The 22,736-nt window shown below is 38.0% G+C and overlaps 1 protein-coding gene and 1 long non-coding RNA gene across 2 annotated transcripts in view; one reads left to right on the forward strand and one right to left on the reverse strand.

The window, feature by feature from the left end:
- LOC141572121 (uncharacterized) overlaps positions 1-2,387 on the reverse strand; it is a 127,518-nt gene extending 125,131 nt beyond the window's left edge. Inside the window, exon 1 of the long non-coding RNA XR_012497286.1 lies at positions 2,286-2,387. This is a non-coding gene — a long non-coding RNA (uncharacterized LOC141572121). The remainder of the gene's footprint in view (positions 1-2,285) is intronic.
- Positions 1,305-22,736, forward strand: part of ST6GALNAC5 (ST6 N-acetylgalactosaminide alpha-2,6-sialyltransferase 5) — a 145,973-nt gene continuing 124,541 nt past the window's right edge. The window contains exons 1-2 of the mRNA XM_019743348.2: positions 1,305-1,551; positions 2,382-2,621. Coding sequence (XP_019598907.2) covers positions 1,537-1,551; positions 2,382-2,621 — 255 coding nt within the window. The 5' untranslated portion in view covers positions 1,305-1,536. The remainder of the gene's footprint in view (positions 1,552-2,381; positions 2,622-22,736) is intronic.

The raw sequence follows: 22,736 nt of genomic DNA on the forward strand, positions 1-22,736 counted from the left end.
AGTGTTTGGAATTTTTTGTTTTTCCTTGGAAGGCTAAATCCGTGCGTTTCTTGCATTTCCCCAAACACATTGCATTGATAGTCACTGTTGCACCAATCATTTTAACTTTCTTAATATTAACCATGGAAGGATGCCTCGTAAGTTAAAAATAGTTCCTGTTGTATCATCAGTCCAGGCAATGGATTAGTGAAGATTAAAAAAGGATTGTAATGCCTTTTTTGGCCTTGAGAAAGCTTTTATTATGCCTATGGTTCAGTTGGCCTGCTGATCATTTCCATCTTAATGTAATCTTTAACATTACACTGCTACAGGTGAGGTGTCACGTAATATATTAAGACAACTATTCTCATGGAGCAATTTTACAAGAAATATGTTTTTAAGCTAAATTAGACATTTAACAAATGCCATTTGTAATTCAATGCGGGGGTGGGGGTGGAAGAATGGGGGCAGCCTCTTTTAAACAGGCTGTCGGTGTGAATTTCCCAACATAAATAACTTTTTAAATTTTTAATCAAAGTTCTCAATGTGAAATTGTGTACTGTCAGTGCAATAGACCAACACAAGCAGAGCATCAAAGGCCTTAAGAGTCTTATAAAATAAGTAGTAAGCAGTTTTATCTCTAGGAGCCAGAAATTTTTCATTAATATTAGGAAGAATCTACAGGTACAGTTAATCATGTGGCTATGATATGCTGGACGTTTTTATACTTTAAAAATAATTTAGATGAAGACTAAGAACCTCAAAGTTCTGATCACAATATAAACTGTAATATCTAAAACAGATACTGAATTAAATAATTTAGGTGAAAATTATGATATAACGATTACATGAGAATAACTGGATTTAAAAAGTTAAGAGGGAAGAGAATATTAGAAAGCTTACACTTGGAAAACGAAATAACAAATGATTTTTCAGAAATTTTATTTTGTCACAGATTTCTCCATGCTATGAACATAAATGCAAAAGCTATAAATATGGCTATTGAAATTTAGGCCGTTGACTTGTTTTTACCAAAACCATAAAACAGAAAATTTAGTTTTCGAATTTTCAAATGGGTATCGTGTTCAGCATCCAGTTGGGTTCTCTTCTCTCTCTCTCTCTCTCTCTCTCTCTCTCTCTCTCTCTCTCTCTCATTATTTGTTACTTTATAAAAAATAAATAAGCCCTCGGCCCAAGAGGTGACTATACTGGCATGGTTAACTCTCGCCCCACAAATTCCACTAGGCTGAAAAGAATATTATTTGGGGGCGGGAAAGAGGGATACAGAGGTCTTTAGGACCCAGCAGGCGGCGGCAGGCGGCAGTTGTGTAGATTGCTGAGAGACTAAGAGGGTCCGGTTCAGTTTTAATTCTGTCTCTAATCTCTGCAACAGCGGCGCTTCCTGGGTCCCGCGGCTCCCTTGCCCACTCAGCTGCCAGTGGCCGCCAGGCTAATATCAGAGCCTTCCGTGCCCCATCACCCACCATGGAAACCCTCCAAGAAAAAGTGGCTCCGTACGCGTGTGCCTAAGGATTCCGCACAAAAGAGGTGCCCAAAATGAAGACCCTGATGGTGAGTCATTTGTTGTAACTCCTCTGGGCAGAGGCGAGAACCCCCAGGCGCAGCGTCCCTGGGGCGCTCGGGAGAGCTCCCGGGGCGCCTAACCCTGCGCCGTGCGGTCGCCTGTTACAAAGGGATAACTTTCCACCTGCTCCGCGTCTCCTCCCTATTCCCCGGTTCTGCCTGGCTAGGAATCCCAGAGCCGGGATGGGAATTCGGGTTGCCTCTTGGATCTCTAGCAGGAGGTCCGAGGAGACAGCAGAAAGCTGTAGAAGCGGAGGACCGGGTGGGAGCATTGCTGAGGGGAGAGTGGATGCCTAAAAGCCACCGCCTGGCAAAAACTAAGAGGACGAGGATGGGGGAACCTTTTCATACTTTCTTGGTTTCCTTGTTGGATTTCAAACTTGTAAGGATCGTGGAGGTAAAGCCCCACGGGTCCCAAAGGAGAGAGTGCAAGGGCTAGAGATTCCAGCACCCGAGTTGAGGAGAGGGCCCCCTCCTCAAAGTGAGAGCCCACCCGTCTTCTCGTCTCCCGAGCGCTCTCCCTCCGGTAGCTGGGCGCCGTGCACCACCTGCCCTCTGCCGAAAGATCTGGGAGGTAGCGTTGGCCGAGAGCAGCTACGCGCCGGGAGCATCCCCTGCCGTACGCACGGGGACGGTGCTGCCTTTGCCCAGGCTACGCACCGCGGGTCTTGGACCCGGACCACTCGCCGCAGGACCCCCCGCCCCCCCACACACACACACACCCGCCTGTCTGACGGTCTTGCCTGTGTCCCCGCCGGGCGCGCTCCTCTGGTTCGGCTCTCAGCGGCTCTCCTCTGCTCTCTCCCGCCCGCCCGCAGCGCCATGGTCTGGCAGTGTGTTTAGCGCTCACCACCATGTGCACCAGCTTGTTGCTCTTGTACAGCAGCCTCAGCAGCCAGAAGGAGCGTCCCCCGCAGCAGCAGCAGCCGCAGCACCAGCACCAGCAGCAGGCGACCAGCAGCGCGCAGCCATCTGCGGAGAGCAGCTCCGCGTCGCGCCCCGGGGCCCCCGTAGGACCGCGGCCGCTGGACGGATATCTTGGCGTGGCGGACCACAAGGTGACAGCTGGCTTGCCAACCCGCACGCGACCCAGCCTGGGGATCCCGCACAGCTGAACCTGTCCCCTTCCCGGGACTGTGAGGCACCGTGAGTAGGTGCCATTCGGAGGCTGGAAGGGGGAGTGGACCTGCTGAGGGGGTGGGATCGTTCCTACTTGGTATAAATTCCTATTTGGAAAAGGATGCAAAGTTTTTCTGGGAATGGAGATGGGATGAGTGGACCCCAAGGCTTAATTCCCTAACAGGAACGGGCCCTGGTACTAAAACCCTCTGATCCCTAAAATTGCAGCTGCGGGTGGGTGCTGGGTTCCAGAAGCCTTGGGTTTGGCCGCAAAGTCGCGCCCTTGTGGGACGAGACTCATGATGGTGCGAATACTAGCCCGAGCGTTCCTCGGACCGCGGACCCGGGGGGGTGAGTAGCAGCCAGTCCACGGCCTCGGCTCAGGCTCAAATATTACCTTTTGATCTCTGCTTCGGATTTCTCGGGGCAGAATTGCCACAGCCCTGGGGAGCGGTGCCCAAGCAGGCGAGGAAGGCTTGAGGCACAAACTCATCTTTCATTGGCTTGAAACTTATCGCTGAGAGCCTGTTTTCCTCTGTCTTCCGGGAAGCCTCTGCATGGCTTGGCTAGTAATTAATAAGATGAATTTTTAAAAATTGAGCTTCCTTTCTCTGGAATAATGAATCTGGTTTCAGTGTGTGGAGCCGCTGAGAGAGAATCCTAATCAAGTTTCCTTGTTCTGAAAAGATATTTTAATATAGTTTAAATGTATTTCCCATTATTTGAAGCTGCTAATATATTTTTATTAAAACGCAGTTCAACTCTGTCTGCTCTATAAAATCAGAGGATTTCTTAAAACCACCAAACTATTCTGCTTTTCTTATTACTAGATTTTATGGTTGTGAACCAAAGTAGTATTTAGCAAGTGCTCCTTTTTGTGGGAAAAGATTGCTCTTACCCTGAATGAACAAGTCAAACTTTTTTTTTAAAGAGGCAATCAAAATATTTCCACTCAATTTGTACAATGCATAATGCTAAGGGTTTTGGAGGGTACAAAAGAATTTAAGGCACAACACAGCCTTTAGGGATCTTGGAATACCTGTGGGGGGAAAAACATATCATGAAATGTAAATTAATGGATAGATAGATAGACCAACAGATAGATGAACAGACAGATAGGTATAAATGTATAGAAAATGCAAGACATAAACAGTACTGTTGGGTAGAGATGAGAAAGATCACTGTCCTGGAAGTATCAAGGGAAGTTTCTTTGAAAAGGTCACCATTCAGAGAAGCAGAAAGGAGGGAGAGATTTCATTAGGAAGTTGATTTCCGGGAAAGGGACTGGTGGTAGACTAAAAGTCAAAAGTAGAGAGGGCCATCAGTTTTACAATTCTGCTTCACTTTCTAAGTTGTTGATTGATTACATATTTTCTATCTGGCTTGGTGTGAGCAACTGATAAGAGCTGGAGTTCTAGGAAAGTTTAGGCAGCGGCCTCTGTGGATGGATGTGGTGTTTATGTGTAACTGGTGTATGACGGCTATATTGAACTCAGTGGATTTTCATGGCTATTGTTTAGGGGAAATGGCTACCTAGCCCTTGTGAATCTTTGATTAATAGGGGTGTCAAAAGGTAAATTTGCTGAAAGCTTCATGGGCCTTTGGGAAGATATTCCTAGTAATACTTTCCTGCTTGTGCTTTTTTGCTGGGTAGACACCAGCTAAGAATATTGATAGCCTAAGGCAAAATATGATACCCTCATGTTTGTTTTCAAAACTGTTTGTTTATTCACAGAAATATGCAGAATTCCATTTTCAGTGTATCAGAGCCTTATTTCATTGAAATGAAGAACAGCTCTTTTTGGGAAGGAATGTTGAAAGTCTATATGAGAAAGTGAGATAATCTGTAGTAAAAGGGTTGTATAAACTCAAGTGCTATATGAATGATAAGTATGTGTAAATGTCCTTGGAATTGTTATCAGAGAATTAAAAATGTGACCAGGAAAATTTTTACAGATAATTAATACAATGAAATTCTTTCATAGAAAACCAATAGCTCACAAAATTCCATACCCAAAGGGTTCAACGGGGGTTACACCACTGCAAGCAAAGGAACAAATACAAATCTTAAAATCTACTCCTTCTCTTTGGGCATGATCCCAGTTGTCCCATTGAACTAAATGTAAACTTCTGTTCAAAATGCAATCATTGACCCCTTTACTGTTACTATTTAGCTGCCTAGAAATTAGGCAGAGTTCCATTTCTGATGTCTATCTGAAAGTGCATGTGCAAAATGTTTGTGTCCTCTTCAAAAGGTGCTGTTTAATCAGGTAAATTTGGGATCTTCCTATAGCCTTGCGTAGGCAGAAATTTGTTAGAATAGTGCTAGGATTGTTTTTTTTTTTTTTTTTTCAATTAACATCCGGAAAGGTAAAAAATGAAAGCTTTTCTATTCTTGGTATGTTGCCAAATGATTCTCTGATTGCTTTTTTTGTTTGTTTGTTTTTTTTACTCTCACATCAGGCCTTAGAAAAATTATAGGATGTGCTGAATATGATGACCACCAAGCCATATGCTGCTGCATATTGAATCAGAATTCCAACAGACTTTGATTTGCCGTTGATTTACAGAATCTAGAGAGCATTGTAGGAAAATGTTCTCATCGCCGTGGTCAGAGGTCCCAAAGTCAGATAAATATGTAGTGTTTCTGTTCAGTTATGTGATAGTATTAACATTTTTAACTCCAGGATTCAATTCAATAGGTGATTCTAAACCCCAGCACCTGAATTTCACAAATTACAGCCTGTCTGCAATGATAGTCTTGTCTCATATGGCTGCAGACTAAATTACTGTTGAGATTAAATCACTATGTGCCTTTGTTGAAAGACATGCTTCAAGTCAAGTCAGTGATGAGCAATATGTGTTGAAGCTTAAAATATCACTTTCCATGGTCATATTGCCTACTTCCTCTCTCATAGACAATGTGAGCTGGAATTGTAATTCCAGTAGGACGAAGTGAAGGCTACTTAGAGTTTTATGTGATAATGAAGGCATTTCATTTTAGATTCTTTCTCTTCATTCCCAACCTCTTCCCCCCAGACCTTTCCCTATAAATGTGTTCATTTCCATCTTGTTACATGTCTATCATTATAGCTACTATCTCTGTATTTTGCCATAACTTGCCTGGTTCCTGTTTTTGCAAGCCATTGATTTCTAACCCAGTCGGCCAGATGCAAGCAAAGAAGCCAATTTCCAAGGCTTTGGGAACCATCTGCATTTAAAACTGCAACATAATATATAACCAAACTGAAGCACACACATACACTCTATCAAGCAACCCTCAGAGGAAAGCTGCAAGTCTCCCAGCAGACTGGAAGGGGTGCATGGAACACCATTCTAGCTCCAGTCTGGATCTGGTCTGGGTAGATAAAGTCATTTGCCATCTGGTAGATTCTGTAAAATGAAACTGAGTCGATTTTCATTTCCAGTGGACAGGATCCCTTATCACAGAAGGCCCACTTGTCACCTAGACTGCCCTTTTCTGAGATGGCTTATGAAGGAGCAGTGATCAATGGGGTCTAAAGCTGAGCTGCTATCTCCTCGCTTCAGTAGTAGCCCCCAGAAATGGATTTTACACATACCTGTAACATGCTGTCCTTGCTACTTTCCTTCTTTAAGCCCTCAGTTATTCAGGCAAAACAAAACTTCTTAGAGGTAATAGTACTATTACTATTAATTGGTAGATGTCCAGGTGGAGTGATAAGACAAATCAATGCAAGAGTTGAAAATAATTGAAAACCAGGAAAAAAAGAAAAGCACATGCTATGTAACTTACTTTGAAATTATGTCATAAGTATTCTTCCTTTAGAAAAGCATATAAATTTTCAAATACAAGTTTACATCATACATTAGAACTTATTTATGTCATTTGAGTCATCCAATAAATTATAAATAATTTGGATCTCAAATAAATTCAAAGTGAGCTAATTGTCATTACTCAGGTATTTTAAAATATAATCTGCCAGTGATGATGAAACCTTGTCATCACAAAGCATCAACCAAAAGGAAACATGAAATGAACTATTTTTCATGGGTGAGGAGTTTGCAATAATGTGTTCCTATAACATTTATTAAAATACATAACCTTTTTTAATTCTGTGAGAGCCAGGAATATTCATCCAGCTTCCCACAGGAAGAATCCCAAGATACCTTCATGCCAAAGCCCAGACCATACCAGCTGGATGAGTCTGACCTGGCTTGCTTTCAAGTTCCAGGCATTCTGACCTTCTTGCTCATCCTTGAATACTCATTCTGCCTCAGGACCTTTGCACTTGCTGTTCCCTCTCCCTGAAAAGCTCTTGCCCAAGATTGTTCACATGATTTGTTTCTTCTGGTCATTGAGTCCTTAGGTTAGATGTCATATTCTTGCGTCCCCCTCCTCAACAGTTATTCTCTACTATATCAGCCTGTTTTGTTTTCCCTATAACACTTAATATCTGAAATAGTCTTAAAGTTTACTTGTCTACTGTCTGCTCTCCCTCCCAGTAGAATCTAAGCATGGTGATAGCAAAGCATTTGTACATCTTGTTGCACAGTTTAACCCCAGGCCCTAGATCAGTATTTGGCACTTAGTGGGCACACAGTAGGAATTTATTGAAGGAAAAAAGAAAGTAGGGAGTGGGGTTGGGGAGGAGGGTGCCAAGAAGGATAGAGCTACCTCACTTTACGTCAAGTCCTTTCTCTATGAGAAACATCAGTGCAGTCCCAAGACCCTGGTATATATCATCTTTCCTAAATTTGATTTAATAACAATAATAATAATGGGGAAGGAAGAGGAAGAAATTATTTAAAACATAAAAATCTTAGGGAATGAAGTTTGGGAATTTACATTTCAACATACTTCTTTATGATTCTTGTGCACATTAAATTTTGAAAATTGTCATTTGAAACATTTTTAATCATCGCAATGTGTAGTCCTGTAGCTAACTTGTTTCTGGGTTTCGAACGAATCATAGCCCTTAGTAAATATTCATTAAAGGCCTAATAGTTGCAAAATTAGGTATTTGGGATGAAGAACACAGGCCCTACCTTCAAAGAAACTTTGATCTAATTGAAAAGAGAAGACAAAGAAGGAAGAAAGGTTAAATAATAAAGCCAGTTCTGAATAATAATATGAAACCAGGAAACAATAAATCAAGGCACTGACACTAAAAAGGAGGCAATTTCTGTGATCTTTCTCAACTATAAAATGAGTTCAATACTATTATTAGAAGTTATAAAACTTTCAGACTAAAATTCCGTTACTTATTAGCCCTTTTTAATGCATGTGTTTGTATATATATTATACAGTATATGGCATCCTATGAATAATTTGTAAACAACTTGGATATCAAAGCAACTTTGCAACTTCAAAGTGGATTGATGTTAAATCAAATTATTCAACCTCTTTATGATTTTTCTTTGGCATTCAATAGGTTCTCCAGGACTCTTGAAGGGGGCTATAACCCTCTTACCCTGTTCAATTGTGTTTGTAACATATGGTGACTCTATTTTCCAAACCAAATCTCATACTTGTGGCGTGATGAGTTTGAATATAATTATGTTGGCTATGAGACAGAATATTTGCAATCAGATCTCTCCGGGAACAATGACACCTGTTTTCGAGGGGACTTTTCATAACCTCTAGGGTCTCGTGACAGCACAACATAATGCCTGTCCTGTGAACACTGGAATAAAGGGAGATTAAAGATGAGAAAAGACTGAAACATTAAAACCCATTATTAATCAACAAATCATTCTGAAAACCTCCTATACACCTCTTATATACTCTTTGAGTAGTTAGTTGTGAAGGCTCTTTCGAAAGCAAAGGAATGATTATATCTTAAATAATAATATTGTCATTACTCATACCTTGTGAACCTGATTCAAGAGAAGAATCAGCATGGGAGTCAGTACATTTATGATCAAATGATTGATAAAACTTGGGGATGGGGACATTTATGAGATGTACTCAGATTATTCTCCACATGCTCTTTTAGTCTTAAACTCTATCTGGGCCTGGGACAAATAAATATTTTTATTGCTTGCTCTGTTCAATATGGTTTCCCAAATAAAAATCACAGACATGTATTTTCCCAGTTTAGACAACATGTCCACAGGGAAACCGTTTTCTGACTTGTAGCCCAGGTTAGATCTGAGCTGTATATTTTTGTCTTCATAGCCAGGATCCCATGATAATACTTACTCTGGTTTATTGTTATTTCTTGTCTAAAATTGTCTGCTTTTCCCGCTTGACAATCAGCTCTTGGAGGCTGGGGATATTTTTTTTCTCTTTTTTGTCATTGTAGTGTCAGCGTTTAATATAATGGATCTTCAATAAAGTCTTGTTGAATAAATGAGCATACCTATATAAAGATCTTAAATTTCTTCTAAAATAGGCCCACACCAAGAGTTTCTGACCATTTGGAGTTCCTGAAAAGGAATAGCTACATATCATAAAGAACTATTTCTCCTGCCACAATTTGTAGTTTTGTAACTGTTTCATTTCTACATTCTTATACTTATCAGATCTCTTAAAACATACTCAGAATTTTACAGCTGAAAGGAAAACAAAAATTATCAAAAGGAATTCACGAGTGGTCATGTGATTTGCCCAAAGTCATGGGTTAGCGGCAGAGCTGGGGCTAAAATGTGGGTCTCTGATGTGAATATCATTGCCATAAGGGAAATTCAGTGCCAGTATATTCTAAGAAGTGACTCAACATTATTTGGACAGAATTTATTAAAATGAAAAGCCTAGGACTACCCAGTTATTGGGAAGAAATAAATATTTAAACACCTTATTATTCTGAAATGAATATGAGAATATGCCTCTGGATAGTTAAGAAGCACTTCCACCAGTCACTGACTTAGCAATGGATATTCTAAAGGCTGCATGAAATGTCTGGTACCCATGTGAATGGAACAATTTGCAAATCGGAATGAATTTTGCCTTTAAAAAGTAAACCAAGCCAAGAGAAGACTGTCATGTTTAATTATTTGCAGAAAATGTCATGACCAGACCACTCATTTAGCTGAATTCTCCACAGTGGGAAAGAAAACATCATAAGGAGACTTAGTTAACCCAGGATTGGAAGAACTGCCATTCTGCAAGTAACGATTGACTCCTCCTGAATTCTGAGATGTACTACTTTGTCAGATAGGATTACTTTTGGCAAATAAGAAACCATTTTACCTATGGTAGGGGAGTAACCTTGACAGTTGTCGCTCAGTATGAAAAGTAAATTTTTTTATTACATACTTTTTTAATGGCTAAGAAGGTCTCCGTAGTGATCCTGGGAACCTCTCAGGCTCTGAGGGTATCTCTGACAGACTGAAATGCAGAGTTAAAACATTTTTTTACAAGGAAGCATATTCTGGAAATTAATTGCACATATGGGACCTCTCTGCTGACTGAACTCCATTTTCGCGTTTCTAATTTACAGATCTGCTCATGTTCCTTCCAGGCCTCCAATGGCTTCCCATTGCCTAGAGGATCAAGTTCAGACTCCATAGGAAGGCTCCCAAAGTCCCACAGCGTCTGTCTGGCCTGCTTCTCCGACCTCACCTCTCACAGCTCCCCTCTGCATAGGCTCCACACACCCTGGGAACTATCTTGCTCTTTCACACTTACCTACATTAAGGAATGCCCTTTCCCCTTTTATCTACTCGCTAGAGAACTAAACATTCATTAAGATCCAGCTCAAGCATCTCCTTTCTAAAGTTTTCCCAGATGCAACCCCTATGCAGCATAGATCCCACATGCTAGCCGTGTATCAGTTAGTCAATCACATATTGACTGAGTGCCTACTATAATATGGTATGTATTAGACACAAAGGAGAAAATGAGAGGAAAGACCTAGTCCCTACCCACAGGAAAATCACACTGGAGAAAATACATGTTATAGTTACTATACCTTTATAAGCGCTAAAATAGTCTCTGTGTCTTACACATGCCTCTAATCACACAATATTGTGATTATTTGTCCACAGGCTTGTCTCCCCGACTACACTGTACTTTCCTGAGGCTGGGAACATAACTTACACACCCTGGTACCTCCAGAACTTAAAATTATATCTTATACATGTCAAAACTCAATACATCTTTGTTGAATGTTGGGTAGGCAGAGTCCTGATGTAATTATATATAATAGGAAGAGAATTGAACAAGTCTGTCTAATAGACTTTCTCAGCATAGCAACGACATAACTGATAAGTAAGAACAGAAGAACTTCACGTATGTGACATACGCATCTTTGATTTCTGGTTCCCCTTTAAATACAGTGTAGCATTTGCCAACCTCTCCAGAGTAGTAGACCAGGTGTTAAGATATAGGATTCCCCATATTTGAGGACAGTATGGTGTCATGGGAGGCAGGGGACCATGCTCAAGGTTTTTACTGGTGAGTTTTTGCCAGTCATGCGACTTCTCGACCTGAGTTAACCTGTGGAAAAGGAGCTTAAACTAGATTCATTCATTCCCTCATTTAACAAGTAATATCCTGTGTCTACCATGTATTTGCCATTGTATTCAAGGCCTTGGAGGCAACAATGAATAGAGTGTGATCCCTGATTCACAAAATTTACATCTATGAAATAGGCAGATAAAACACATAAAATTATAGTGCAGGGTTAGATAGAAATATTTACATGCTACGGAGATTGGGTTTTATCCTGGAAGCTTTGGGGAAGTCTTTAAAGGGTGAATTAGAGGAGGGACTCCATCAGATGTGTATTTCAGTGGATCGTCGTGGCTTCTGTGTGGCAGGTCAGAGCAGCCCCTTGTTATAGGAAGAGGGACCGGTTGGCAGACGGTTGTTTGAGAAGTGATGCTGGTGGCCAGAGGATAAGTGACCTAGGGTTTCCCACCCAATGTGTTGGCGCAGATAGTCTGGATGCAGCTCGCAAGCAGCAGAAGGTTTGTGGCTCAAGATTGCCTCTCAGTAGTTAGTGAAGAGAGTCTGAGGAGGATCCCAGATGGCAGGCCAACTTTGTCTAATTTTGAACCTCACTGTGCATCTTAATACCACATACTGACGAGTAAAATAATGGAGTTACGGTTAAGGCTGAAGCAAGCTGTTGGTGGAGACTCTAGTTATGACAGGAATTAAACCCGTCACCTGAAGCAGAGCCAGTGAGTGGGGTGTGGAATGAATGTGTTGGAAGAGACTATTATGTAACAGTTCTACTGGGGGAGACTTTATTCTAGAATAACCTTGTTAAGGGAGACTTTGTTGCATAATAAATCTTACCAGGTATAGATCTGTTGGAAGTATGGGGTGGAGCGTGGTTTCCTCTCCATTCATTCTCCAAAGTTACAGAGAGAACAGTTATCATTCTTTTAAATCACTTAAGTTTGTTCACTTCTAAGAAAAGTTACTGTTTCTCTTGTATCAAAAGGAAACTGGCCACAAAGTAATGTGAAATTTGTCAAGAGACAGTCTGATTTCTGATTCATTTATTTGGTTGGGAGCAAAAAAATATATATCTGAATGAACTCTGGTTTTATGAGGCCCATATTTGGGGTTACTTGTCAATGTCACACCCTCCAGGCTGCTTTGCTGTCAGGGATTTCCAAGTTGTCTCAAATTACCAGAAGTGATATCTGCTTCCACTCTGTACTGCAAATCGTAAAACTGGTTCATTTCATTTTTATTCTGCTTGTTTCAAGTTTTGAACAAAGTGCAAGAAGTGATAACATTCTGCTTGTATTCCAGAACATGGGAAAGGGAAAGGGGACTGTAGGAATTTGTATGTAGTGCAAGAAGTGATAACATTCTCCCTGTATTCCAGAACATGGGAAAGGGAAAGGGGACTGTAGGAATTTGTATGTGTTCCCCACCACCGATGCACAGGCCAGACTGGAGGAAGCTTTGCCTTGATGCTCTAGCTGTCACTAATCCCCTGAAGAATTATGCTATTACTCTTATTAACGACGCTGCGTGGTTTTTGGCTCAGTTTGAAATATGATGGGTTTTTAATCCCAAAGCTCAGAAATAAACGTCAGAGAAAGCTGTTGTAAAGAACAGGATATCCCAACTAAATCAGCCTGCAGTGCTGAAATATAAAGATGAAATAATTGGACCCTGGACGAAGAATAAGGACCAGAGTGAGATATAACATCCGTTGCTCCTTCCCTGTTATCAGAGGGGCTACCTGGCCATGCAGACATGAAATGCTGACTGGGTTCTAGAAAGCCAAGTAAGGGTGGCTTATCATGAACTGTGAAGCATCAACAAAGGAGTCACAGTTATTTGACATTATTACATTTAGATGTAACTTGAGGTGTTGTTTGACAACGGAACAGGACATCAAGGAGCAAAGGAATCACTTAGTCAAAAATAAGTTCTTCTGACTCAGACTCACAGTAGCTGGTTTTTTTTTTTTTTTTTTTTTCCTGGAATGAGCACCATAATGCTCCTGGATGAATAGGCTCAGGCTCAGGTGATCCAGGAAGTTACGAATCTCCGTGCTGCCTGAGATGCCAAGTAAAGGACCATTCTTTTATTATTATTATTATTAGTTTCAGGTGCACAAGACAAAGTAATACTTAGATGTTTATCATTTATATCCTTCACACTGTGTGAATCCCCCCTCCCCTCATCCATTATCCCTCTGACATTGCACAGAGCCATTCCATTTCCACTATCTCTATTCCTAATGCGGTACTCCGCTTCTTGTAAGTATATAAATACATATACATACATATATACATATGTATATATATACATACATATATATATATTTTATATATATATATTTATATATATATATATATATATATTTATATATATATATATGTATATATATATATATATAAAATAGTTGGCATTCATTGTTGTTCAGCTTCAGCTTCAGGTGTACAGTGCAGTGATCAGGCATCTACATCATCCCTGAGGTGGTCTCCCAAATGGGACAAGTGTGGGACTATTCTTATTGGGCCCAAGGAGCAGCCTGATGGTGTCTCACCCTTCAGCAGCTTTGAAGTATGGGAAAGGGCCAGACCTTACTTTATGTATCTTCCAGGGTGTTCTGCCAACCTATGAATGCCAAAGCTCAGTATTATTTTATGCAAACTATGCCTGTAGACCATATTTGAGATCATGGAATGCCTTTATCTGGAAAAAGTGTCCTCTGCATTAGCCTCCCTGTACCATGTTGAAAAAGAGAAGGGAGCAGAGAGAGCGAAGGTGCTCATTCTGAAAACAAACTTAACTCCTGTTCAGTTGTAAATGCATAGTAGTGATCTCAAAATGGCAAAAGGTAAAACAATAAATAAATAATTATTCATAAACCTACTACCCAAACAGAATTACTGCTGATAATTTAATGTATTTCCTTACAGATTTTTTCATACATAACAGGTGTGTGTCTGTGTGATATTTCAATGTACTTCCTTCCTGTTTTTTTATTCATGTATGTTGACTCTGTGGGGTCCACGTGTATATTGTTTTATCAATCAGATGTGATCTGTGGTATAAAGAAAGGCACGAGCAATACGGTTAGATACCAGTGAGGGACCTATAGTCAATTAGAGTTGGAAAAAATAGGAAATGTGTCTTGATAACTATGCTGAATTCCCCACTTATTAATCCTGAAGATGCATACTATATCCCCCACTAGCTTAAAAACGCCTTTCTTTCCCTGTTTACAACCCTCCAGCGCTTTTTAATTGTGACGATTAAAATTGTGTGTTTCCATCCCTACCTTTCATTCCCCTGCTGTTTGTTCAGCTACAGACTGTGTTCCAGAATTTATTAGTTTTTTTTTAAATCATTCCTAATTGTCCCTTAATCCTTCTTGTCACTTTGCTCTAAATTTCTTCCAACACATCAGTAGCTACTTTGGGGGCGTAGCTGGTGGCTTCCAGGACACAGTTAGAGATGATCTCCATCTTCATAGTCACTGAGCTGTCCCTTTCCACATATATGCCTCACATCTGCCTTTATTTTCTGGGCTTCCACTCTGTGATTTAATTCCCTGTCCATATATACCATGTTTCCCCGAAAATAAGACCAGGTCTTATATTAAGTTTTGCTCCAAAAGACGCATGAGGGCTTCTGTTCAGGGGATGTCATCCTGAAAAATCATGCTAGGGCTTATTTTCCTGTTAGGTCTTATTTTTCGGGGAAACATGGTAGTACAGGTTTACTTTGACATAACTGTCTTTCCAAAAAAGAAATTTTGTAGCACAAATAATTGTCACCTTCTTAATTAGCATCATTCTCTGCATTTCTTGTTCATCTTGTTTTATAAAACATGTTATCTTCTTTTAACCTACAACTTATTGAAGTCTATGACCATTCTTCTTGACTTTTCTTTTTCTATTGCTACTCAATGATGTTTCTGAGCTACTCTTTATTTCTTACATTTTTCAAATATGTGCTAGCTGTTACTCCTTGATTTTTGGCATAATCTCAGAACTGCCATTATTCTTCCAGTCCATGAGTAGAATAATTCTGTCATTAGAGACATCAGGGCCTACCTCTCCCATGACGGCCAACTGGCAGAGGGTATATTTTATATATCTCGGGTGGCAGCTTCCAAGTAAAGGAATGAGTCTGAGAACACAAGTTCTTTGCCAACAAGCTCTTTATCAAATCAGTCCTTTGTTTTGCCACCTGAGCTCTCTTCTTTATTATCCTCCAGCTTGAAGCATCGCTGAATCCTTTCCATCCATTGCTTAAAATGTTTCTATTGTGGTGACACATGCATAATATAAAATTTGACATTTTAAGTATACAATTCAGTGCATTAACAATTTTCACAGTGTTGTCAACCATCACCACCATTTATATCCAAAATTTTTCATCACCCCAAACAGAGACTCAATAACCACTAAGTAATAACTCCCAAATCCCTCCAGCCCCTGGTAATGTCTATTACACTTTCTGTCTCTATGAATTTGCCTATTCTCGATAGTTCATGTAAGTGGAGTCATTCAGTAGTTTTCATTTTATGTTCGATTTATTTCACAATGTTTTCAAGGTTTACCCGTGTTTTGGAATGTATCAGAAGTTTGTTCCTTTTTTGGTTGAGAAATAGTCTGTTGTATGGATTTTGTTTGTCCACTCATATTTTGATGGACACTTGCATAGTTTCCACTTTCTGGCCATTGGGAATAGTACAGTGATAAAGATTGGCATTCTCATTCATTTTTTGAAGTACCACCCTCCTTTTTCCCTTCTTTTCCATCCCCATGGCAGCACCTGAGTCTTTAGCAACCTCACCTCAAGTCTGTGCATGCCACCCTACCCCTAGCTGTTCCCACTTCCATGCAAAAAATAAAAATAAAAGTGAAAAAAAAAAAGACAAGAAGCCATTAATTGCACAAATTATATTTCTTTGCTTAAAACTAAACATTTTGAAAAGTAGGAGAGGGAAAATGTTCCCATAATCTACTGCTTTGATGTAAGTAATGATATAATTTTGATTTACTTCTGCCAAATGTTTGCATGGCAGTCTTTATTTTTTTTAAAACCTAAATGTAAGCATGTTGTGTTTTAAAAAAAAAAGTGATATGGTTTTAAGTCTGTTTGGTTTCCATTTTGCTAATATAAAAATAGCCATTAAGATTTTCTTTAGGATTTGCCTTTTATATCTTTTTCCATCCTATAGTTTTTCAGTCTTTCAGTGTACTTACCTCTGATGTATGTCCAGGCCTGCCTCTAACATTTGCTGTGTCTGAGACAAGAATACAAATGAAGGCCCACAAACATCCCAACTACTTTAATCAATAATTATGTCTTCATTTAAGAAAGGCTTTCACATTTCAAAGATTTCATTTGATCTATGACAGTTACGGATTTGATCAAAATAATATTCTTGGTCATTTTATTGTTTGGTCAATAATTAAATCATTCAATTAAAAAGTGTAATATTATGCTTGAAAATTTCACTGTGGCTAATGCTTGACAGAAGTCTACCCACTTGAATTATCTGCAGTTTTTAAAAAATGTAAGCAGACTACCTCTTTGAAGATTTTCTATTTATTTTTTCAGCTCCCCTCTGCCCCCAGGTTCCTTTTCATATGTTCTAATTTATCACAAACTCAAATTCTTCTTGTTCTACTCACTTCTCCCCATACACAGTCTGAAGCAGTGACCAGCTCTACCTTAACAGTAGCACAGCCCACAAATCTTCATGGCATTTGAACACAGTGGACTTTTATTTCAAGGATAGAGGGCGAGGCATGTGGGGAAGCACTTTTTCTGGGGCCTGGATGGTGTTAGACACAAGAATGGATGTTGACAATAATGACTAATGTTGTGACAGATGACAGAGGTACTCTTATGGTCTTCAGCATAATTTGTGCATTGTTGGTGATATGCTGTGCCCTTTAAGCAGTGCTTCTCAAACATTAATGTGCATATGAATCACCGAAAGATCTTATTAAAATGCAGATCCTGAATCTTTAGGACTGAGTTGGGGTCTGAGAATCTGCATTTGTAACGGGCACGTTGTGATGCAGCTGCTACAGTCCAGGAACCATATTTTGAGTGGCATGACTCTGAGGCATAAGACCCAGGTCAGAGGCCTTCTCATCTGATATTATAGGTAATACTATGTATGTCCAAATGAATAGCATATAACTGGAATTTACTTTCAATCTAAACTTCCAATTACTGTCTTTTAAGTGTTGTTTAGTTCATTTATATTTATTGTGATTTTTGCTATACATTACTGATATATTGGAGAGTTTTATGTTTGTTTGTTTTTCTCATTTAAACATTGGTTTTGTATTTATCTCTTATGCTATGCTTTTTTTCCCCACTCCTTTCCCCCCTTCTCTGGATTGGTATAGTTTTGTGAAGTTTTTGGGTTTTTTTGGTTTTCTTTCTTTCTCTCCTTTTTTTTTTTCTGTCACCCTTTTTCAATTTTCTTAACCTATACTGGCATGGAAATTATACTCTTGATTTCTATTCTTTTAATATCATTCTTGAATTTTTAACATGCATACACTTACCAAAGTCTTATTTTAATTAATATCTTTACCCTCCTTCTAGATAATTCAAGATCCTTAGAATACCTTAACTCCAGTCAACCCTAACACTAATCTTAAATGCTTCTCTATTGAAGTATTTTAGTTATTTTTTTAAAAAGACCAACAAATTAGATATTAGCATTATTATTGTTGTTTCAGATAGTCGATGTTTATACAGATTTACCTGCATATTACGAATTCCTTCTTACAACTTTGATTTCCATTATTATTCTTCCTGAAATAAATTTTTTAGTTCTGCTGATGAAGTTTTGTTGGTGGTAAACACAGTTTCAGTTTACCTGAAAATATCTTTATTTTGTCTACATTCTTGAAAGATAATACCATTCAAGATCACCAATTATTTTCTTTCTCAATATTTTGAAGACTTAATTCCTGTGTTTTCTCCTTCTCGTTGTTGATACTGAGCTGTTTGGCATCAGGCAAATTGTCACTACTTTTTAGTTAATCTAAACCATTATCTCTTTAAATTTATTGTCTCTCCCTTATTCTACCTCTTCGTCATGTTTTATTTATTTGTCTAACTGCTGCATTCTGGGTAGTTTCTTCTGATTTTTCAGTTTGCTAATCTCTATTCATCTATGTCTAATACGTTACTTAACTCATCCACCAAGTATTTTTTCCCAAGTCATTTTTAGATGTTTTTCCCCAAATTGTTCTGGTCTTTTATTATATTACAGGGTCTTCTTCCTTACATACATTTCATTTCTGTATCTGATAACTCCAGTATCTTAAAACATTGGAGGTCTAAGTATAGTGGTGGTGGTGGTGGTGTGTGTGTGGGGGGGTGTTCTGATTTTATTCAAAGCAACTTATTCATTTATGTGTATTGCTTGTGTTTGCATAGGTGTTTATCATGACTCCACGTTCATCTGAACTATGTTTGCAGAATTCCTTAGAGCTCTGTTAAAAATGCATTCTTCCAAAGAAAGCTTGTATTTGTTTCTGCCAGGCTTCTGGGGGCCGTATCATCTAAGAACTGCCACTCTAAAATAAGCTTGACCTCTGTATACATGCCAATTGTGTGAATGTAAACCACAAATCTACATGATTTTTATGAATTCTCAAGATTCTTTTACTCCTCTACCCAGAGCAAAGGACAAAATCGACAAGTTTTCTCATACTTTCCCTGTGCTATGTAGATTTTCTTTTTCTAGGTTATTCTTTCCTTCAGTGTTATTGGCTTTTCAAGGTCTCCCTTATTTGCTTAGGCTCAATGTGACTCCTGACTCTTGACATGGATGTTGAAATCTCAACATGCTGTATTTATTCTCTGGCTTTCTTTTCAACCACTGTGTATTTCCCTTATTTTATTGTTAATTGTCTTGAAAAAATTTTGAAACATTTTTTCCAGCTTTGGAAGGAATTTTATCTGAAGTGCTTGTATCCATAGCAAACTTTAAAATATTATTTTAAATTTATATACAGATGGTTTTATGGTTATTTTAGAAATACAGAAAAGTAGAAGAACAAAATAAAAATCTCTAGGAATTTTATAACCTAGACTTAGGCTAATCATTGTAAAATTTTTGGAATGTTTTTTTAAGGTCTTTATTCTATGTACATTATTTTTACATAGATATCACACCATATGTATGAATATAAGCATAATTAAAAGATATTCAAAAGTGACAAAGTGGAGGATCATATAGAAAGGGTGACAACAAATAATATCAAGTCTTTCCAAATAAAAATCTCAATTCTCATGTCATCCAATATAAGTTTTAAAAATATAACTAATCTGTATATTTTTAACACTAAAGATCTCCATTATGCAAAGTTCTATTTGAGAAAGGCAAAAATATTTTTATTTAGTAATTCTTTTAGCACAGTGTCCCAACCATATTTAAAAATACCATTTTTAGCAAGTGTTGGAATAGAACAGTATCAGTAATTTAAATGATTATCAAACATGGCAAGAGATTTCATCTAAAGCATAAAGTTAAAAATAATAATAAAAGATCTAGTCCTGTGAATGAAATGAAATTTTTTTAAATTAAAGTTTATTGAGGTGACAATGGTTAGTAAATTACTAGGTTTCAAGTGTATACCACCCAGAGTCAGTTCTCCTTACAATACCATATATTTAACCCTGTTTACCCTCTTCTCCCACCCTCTCCCCCCTTACTCTCTGGTAACCACTAAAATGTCTGTGTCTATGAGTTTTTGTTTATTTGTTTGCCTTGTTCTTTCGTTGCCTTCAGTTTTATATCCCACATATCAGTGAAGTCATGGTTCTCAACTTTTTCTGTTTGATTTATTTCACTTAGCATAATAATGTCACGATCCATCTATGTTGTCTCAAATGGCACTATTTCATTTTTTCTTGTGACAGAATAGTATTCCATTGTGAAATGAAAATTTTAAGTGGAACAACTGAGGAAGAAACTTAAGGGCAACCTTACCCTCAAACCAAAGAACCCACAAGAAATTTCAATCCATAATTTGATTTCTGACTTTGGATTTAAATCATATAATGGAATCCAGCAATTCCACTTCTGGATACTTATCTGAAGAAAACAAAGACACTAATTTGAAAAGATATATGCACTTCTATGTTCATTGCAGCATTGCTAGTAATAGCCAAGTTGAGAGCAGCCTAGATGTCCATAAATAGATGAATGGATAAAAAAAATGTGAGATATATACATATCATATATATGTATATATATATATATAATATATGTTATAATCATATGTCTATGATTATATTATATATAATATATGTATTATATACTCATATATATGAGTAATATATATATACATACACACACATACATACACACACACACACACACACACACAAAATGAAATATTACTCACCATAAAAAAGAATGAGATCTTGCTATTTGTGAAAACATGGATGGCTCTAGAGGATATGATGCTGAGTGAAATAAGTGAGACAGCGAAAGACAAATAAGGTATGATCTCATTTATATGTGGAATCTACGAAAAAAACAAAATAAATGAATAAACAAAACAAAATAGAAACAGACTTCATAGATACAGAGAACAAGCTAATGGTGGCCAAGGGGAAGGGAGTAAGGGTGGGGAATGAAGCTGTAGAAAAATTAAATCAATCAATCAGTCAATCAATCAGATAAGGGAAGATTCCCTTTTATTTTTACTCCAGCTTTCTTCTTAGTGTGTGAATTTTCCTTTATCTCACTTGGCTGGAATACACATATAGATCACTTTTTCAGTAGGAATAGATTGGTGAATGGATTTTCTGATTCCTTGCCTAGCTGATATTCCTTAGATGCTTTCAATTTGGCTGTCAAAAAATTCTTATGTGACAAAGTTTTTATTTCTGAACTTTTAGCTAAGTATATTGGGGATGCAATAGAACTCTAACTTAGAGCTAGAAAAAGTAGACAATAAAGCAAATGTTCAATAAATGTTTTTTGACCTGGTTAGATTTTTATAAGTTTTATTCACATATACTTCACCTTTTTAAAGTATATAATTCATTGGTTTTTAGCATATTCACAGAGTTGTTCCATCTTCACAACAATCTAATTTGAGAACGTTTTCATCACTCTTAAAAGAAACCCCATACTCATTAGCAGTTCCTTCTCATTCTTCTCTCCTCCAATGTCTGGAAACTACAATCTATTTTCTATCTCTATGGATTACCTATTCTGGATATTTCATATAAATAAAATCATTCAATATTTAGCCTTTTGTGACTGGCCTCTTCCACTTAGCATAATTTTTAAAGCTTCATTCATGTATCAGAACTTCTTCTTTATTGTCTAATATTCCCTGTCTGAATACATCACATTTTGTTTATCTATTCATCAGTTGATTGACATTTGGGGTTTTCCCATTTTAGGATATTAAAAGTAATGAATAATGAACATTTGAGTACAAGCTTTCGTGTGAACACATTTTCATCTTTTCTGGGTATATTTCACCTAGGAGTAGAACTGCTGGGTCATATGATAATCTGAAGTTTAACCTTTTAAGAAACTGCCAGATGGTTTTTCAAAGAGATTGTACCACTGTACAGTCCCACCAGTGATTTATAAGGGTTCAAATTTATCCGCGTCTTTGCCAACACTTGTTATCATCTTTCATTTTTTTATTATAGCCATGCTAGTAGGTGGAAAGTAGTATCTCATTCTGTTTTTCATTTGCATTAACTTAATGAGACATAATTTTTTATGTTGATGATACTAACTTGTCTAATTTTTTTTCATTATTTGTGTTTTTGGTGTCATATTTAAGAAACCAATGCCTAATCAAAGATCTTGAAGATTTGCTCCTATGTTTTTTTCTAAGAGTTTTGTAGTTTTATCTTTTACATTTAGATTTGTGGTCCAATTTGTATTAATTGTGTATATAATGTAACATAGAGGTCCAACTTCATTTCTTAAATGTGGATAGCCAGTTGTCTCAGTACCCTTTATTCTGCAAGAAAAGATTATTCTTTCCCCCATTCAATTGCCCTGTCACCCCAATCAAACATAAATTGACCACAAATATAAAGGTTTATTTGTGGACTCTCAAGTCTATCCCATCAATTATTTTAAACATATAGTCCCTAATCATACCAGGAATCACATATTCTTATGTGCTTAAGACTGACATTGGACAATGATTATAAATTGTCATGGAAAAGAACCATGATCTTTTATTTCCAAAGGTCCTGTGAAGATGCCTGTACAGCTAAGACTTTGTTTGGTTTCTAGAGACTAAGAATAGGTCCTGCTTTGTACCCTGTTGAGTAAGTAGTTTAAAAGTTGTAAAATTTCACAGGTCTCTCAGAGCTCACACTTGTAGGAAGCTTGATTTCACAACTCTGACATGACAGTCTCGAATTAAAGTACTCTCATGAGAGTGCTGCTATGGACAGAGAAAAAGATTGTGCCTTTTTTATTGCTGCTATTGTTATTTAGGGCTTCTTTCCTTGTTACTGTTGTTGCAAAAGATTGCATTTTGCATTAAGCAGCCAAACGAGGAGGTAATCTTAAGTAGAGAAAGCCATGTTTAGGAATTTTGTTTTATTTAGTCACAGTGATTTTCCATTTACCCTGGAAGGCAGTCACCGTTACTTGTAAGCAGTGAAGATA

Source organism: Rhinolophus sinicus, linkage group LG06 (genome assembly GCF_036562045.2).
Source record: "Rhinolophus sinicus isolate RSC01 linkage group LG06, ASM3656204v1, whole genome shotgun sequence".
NCBI classification, from domain to species: domain Eukaryota; kingdom Metazoa; phylum Chordata; class Mammalia; order Chiroptera; family Rhinolophidae; genus Rhinolophus; species Rhinolophus sinicus.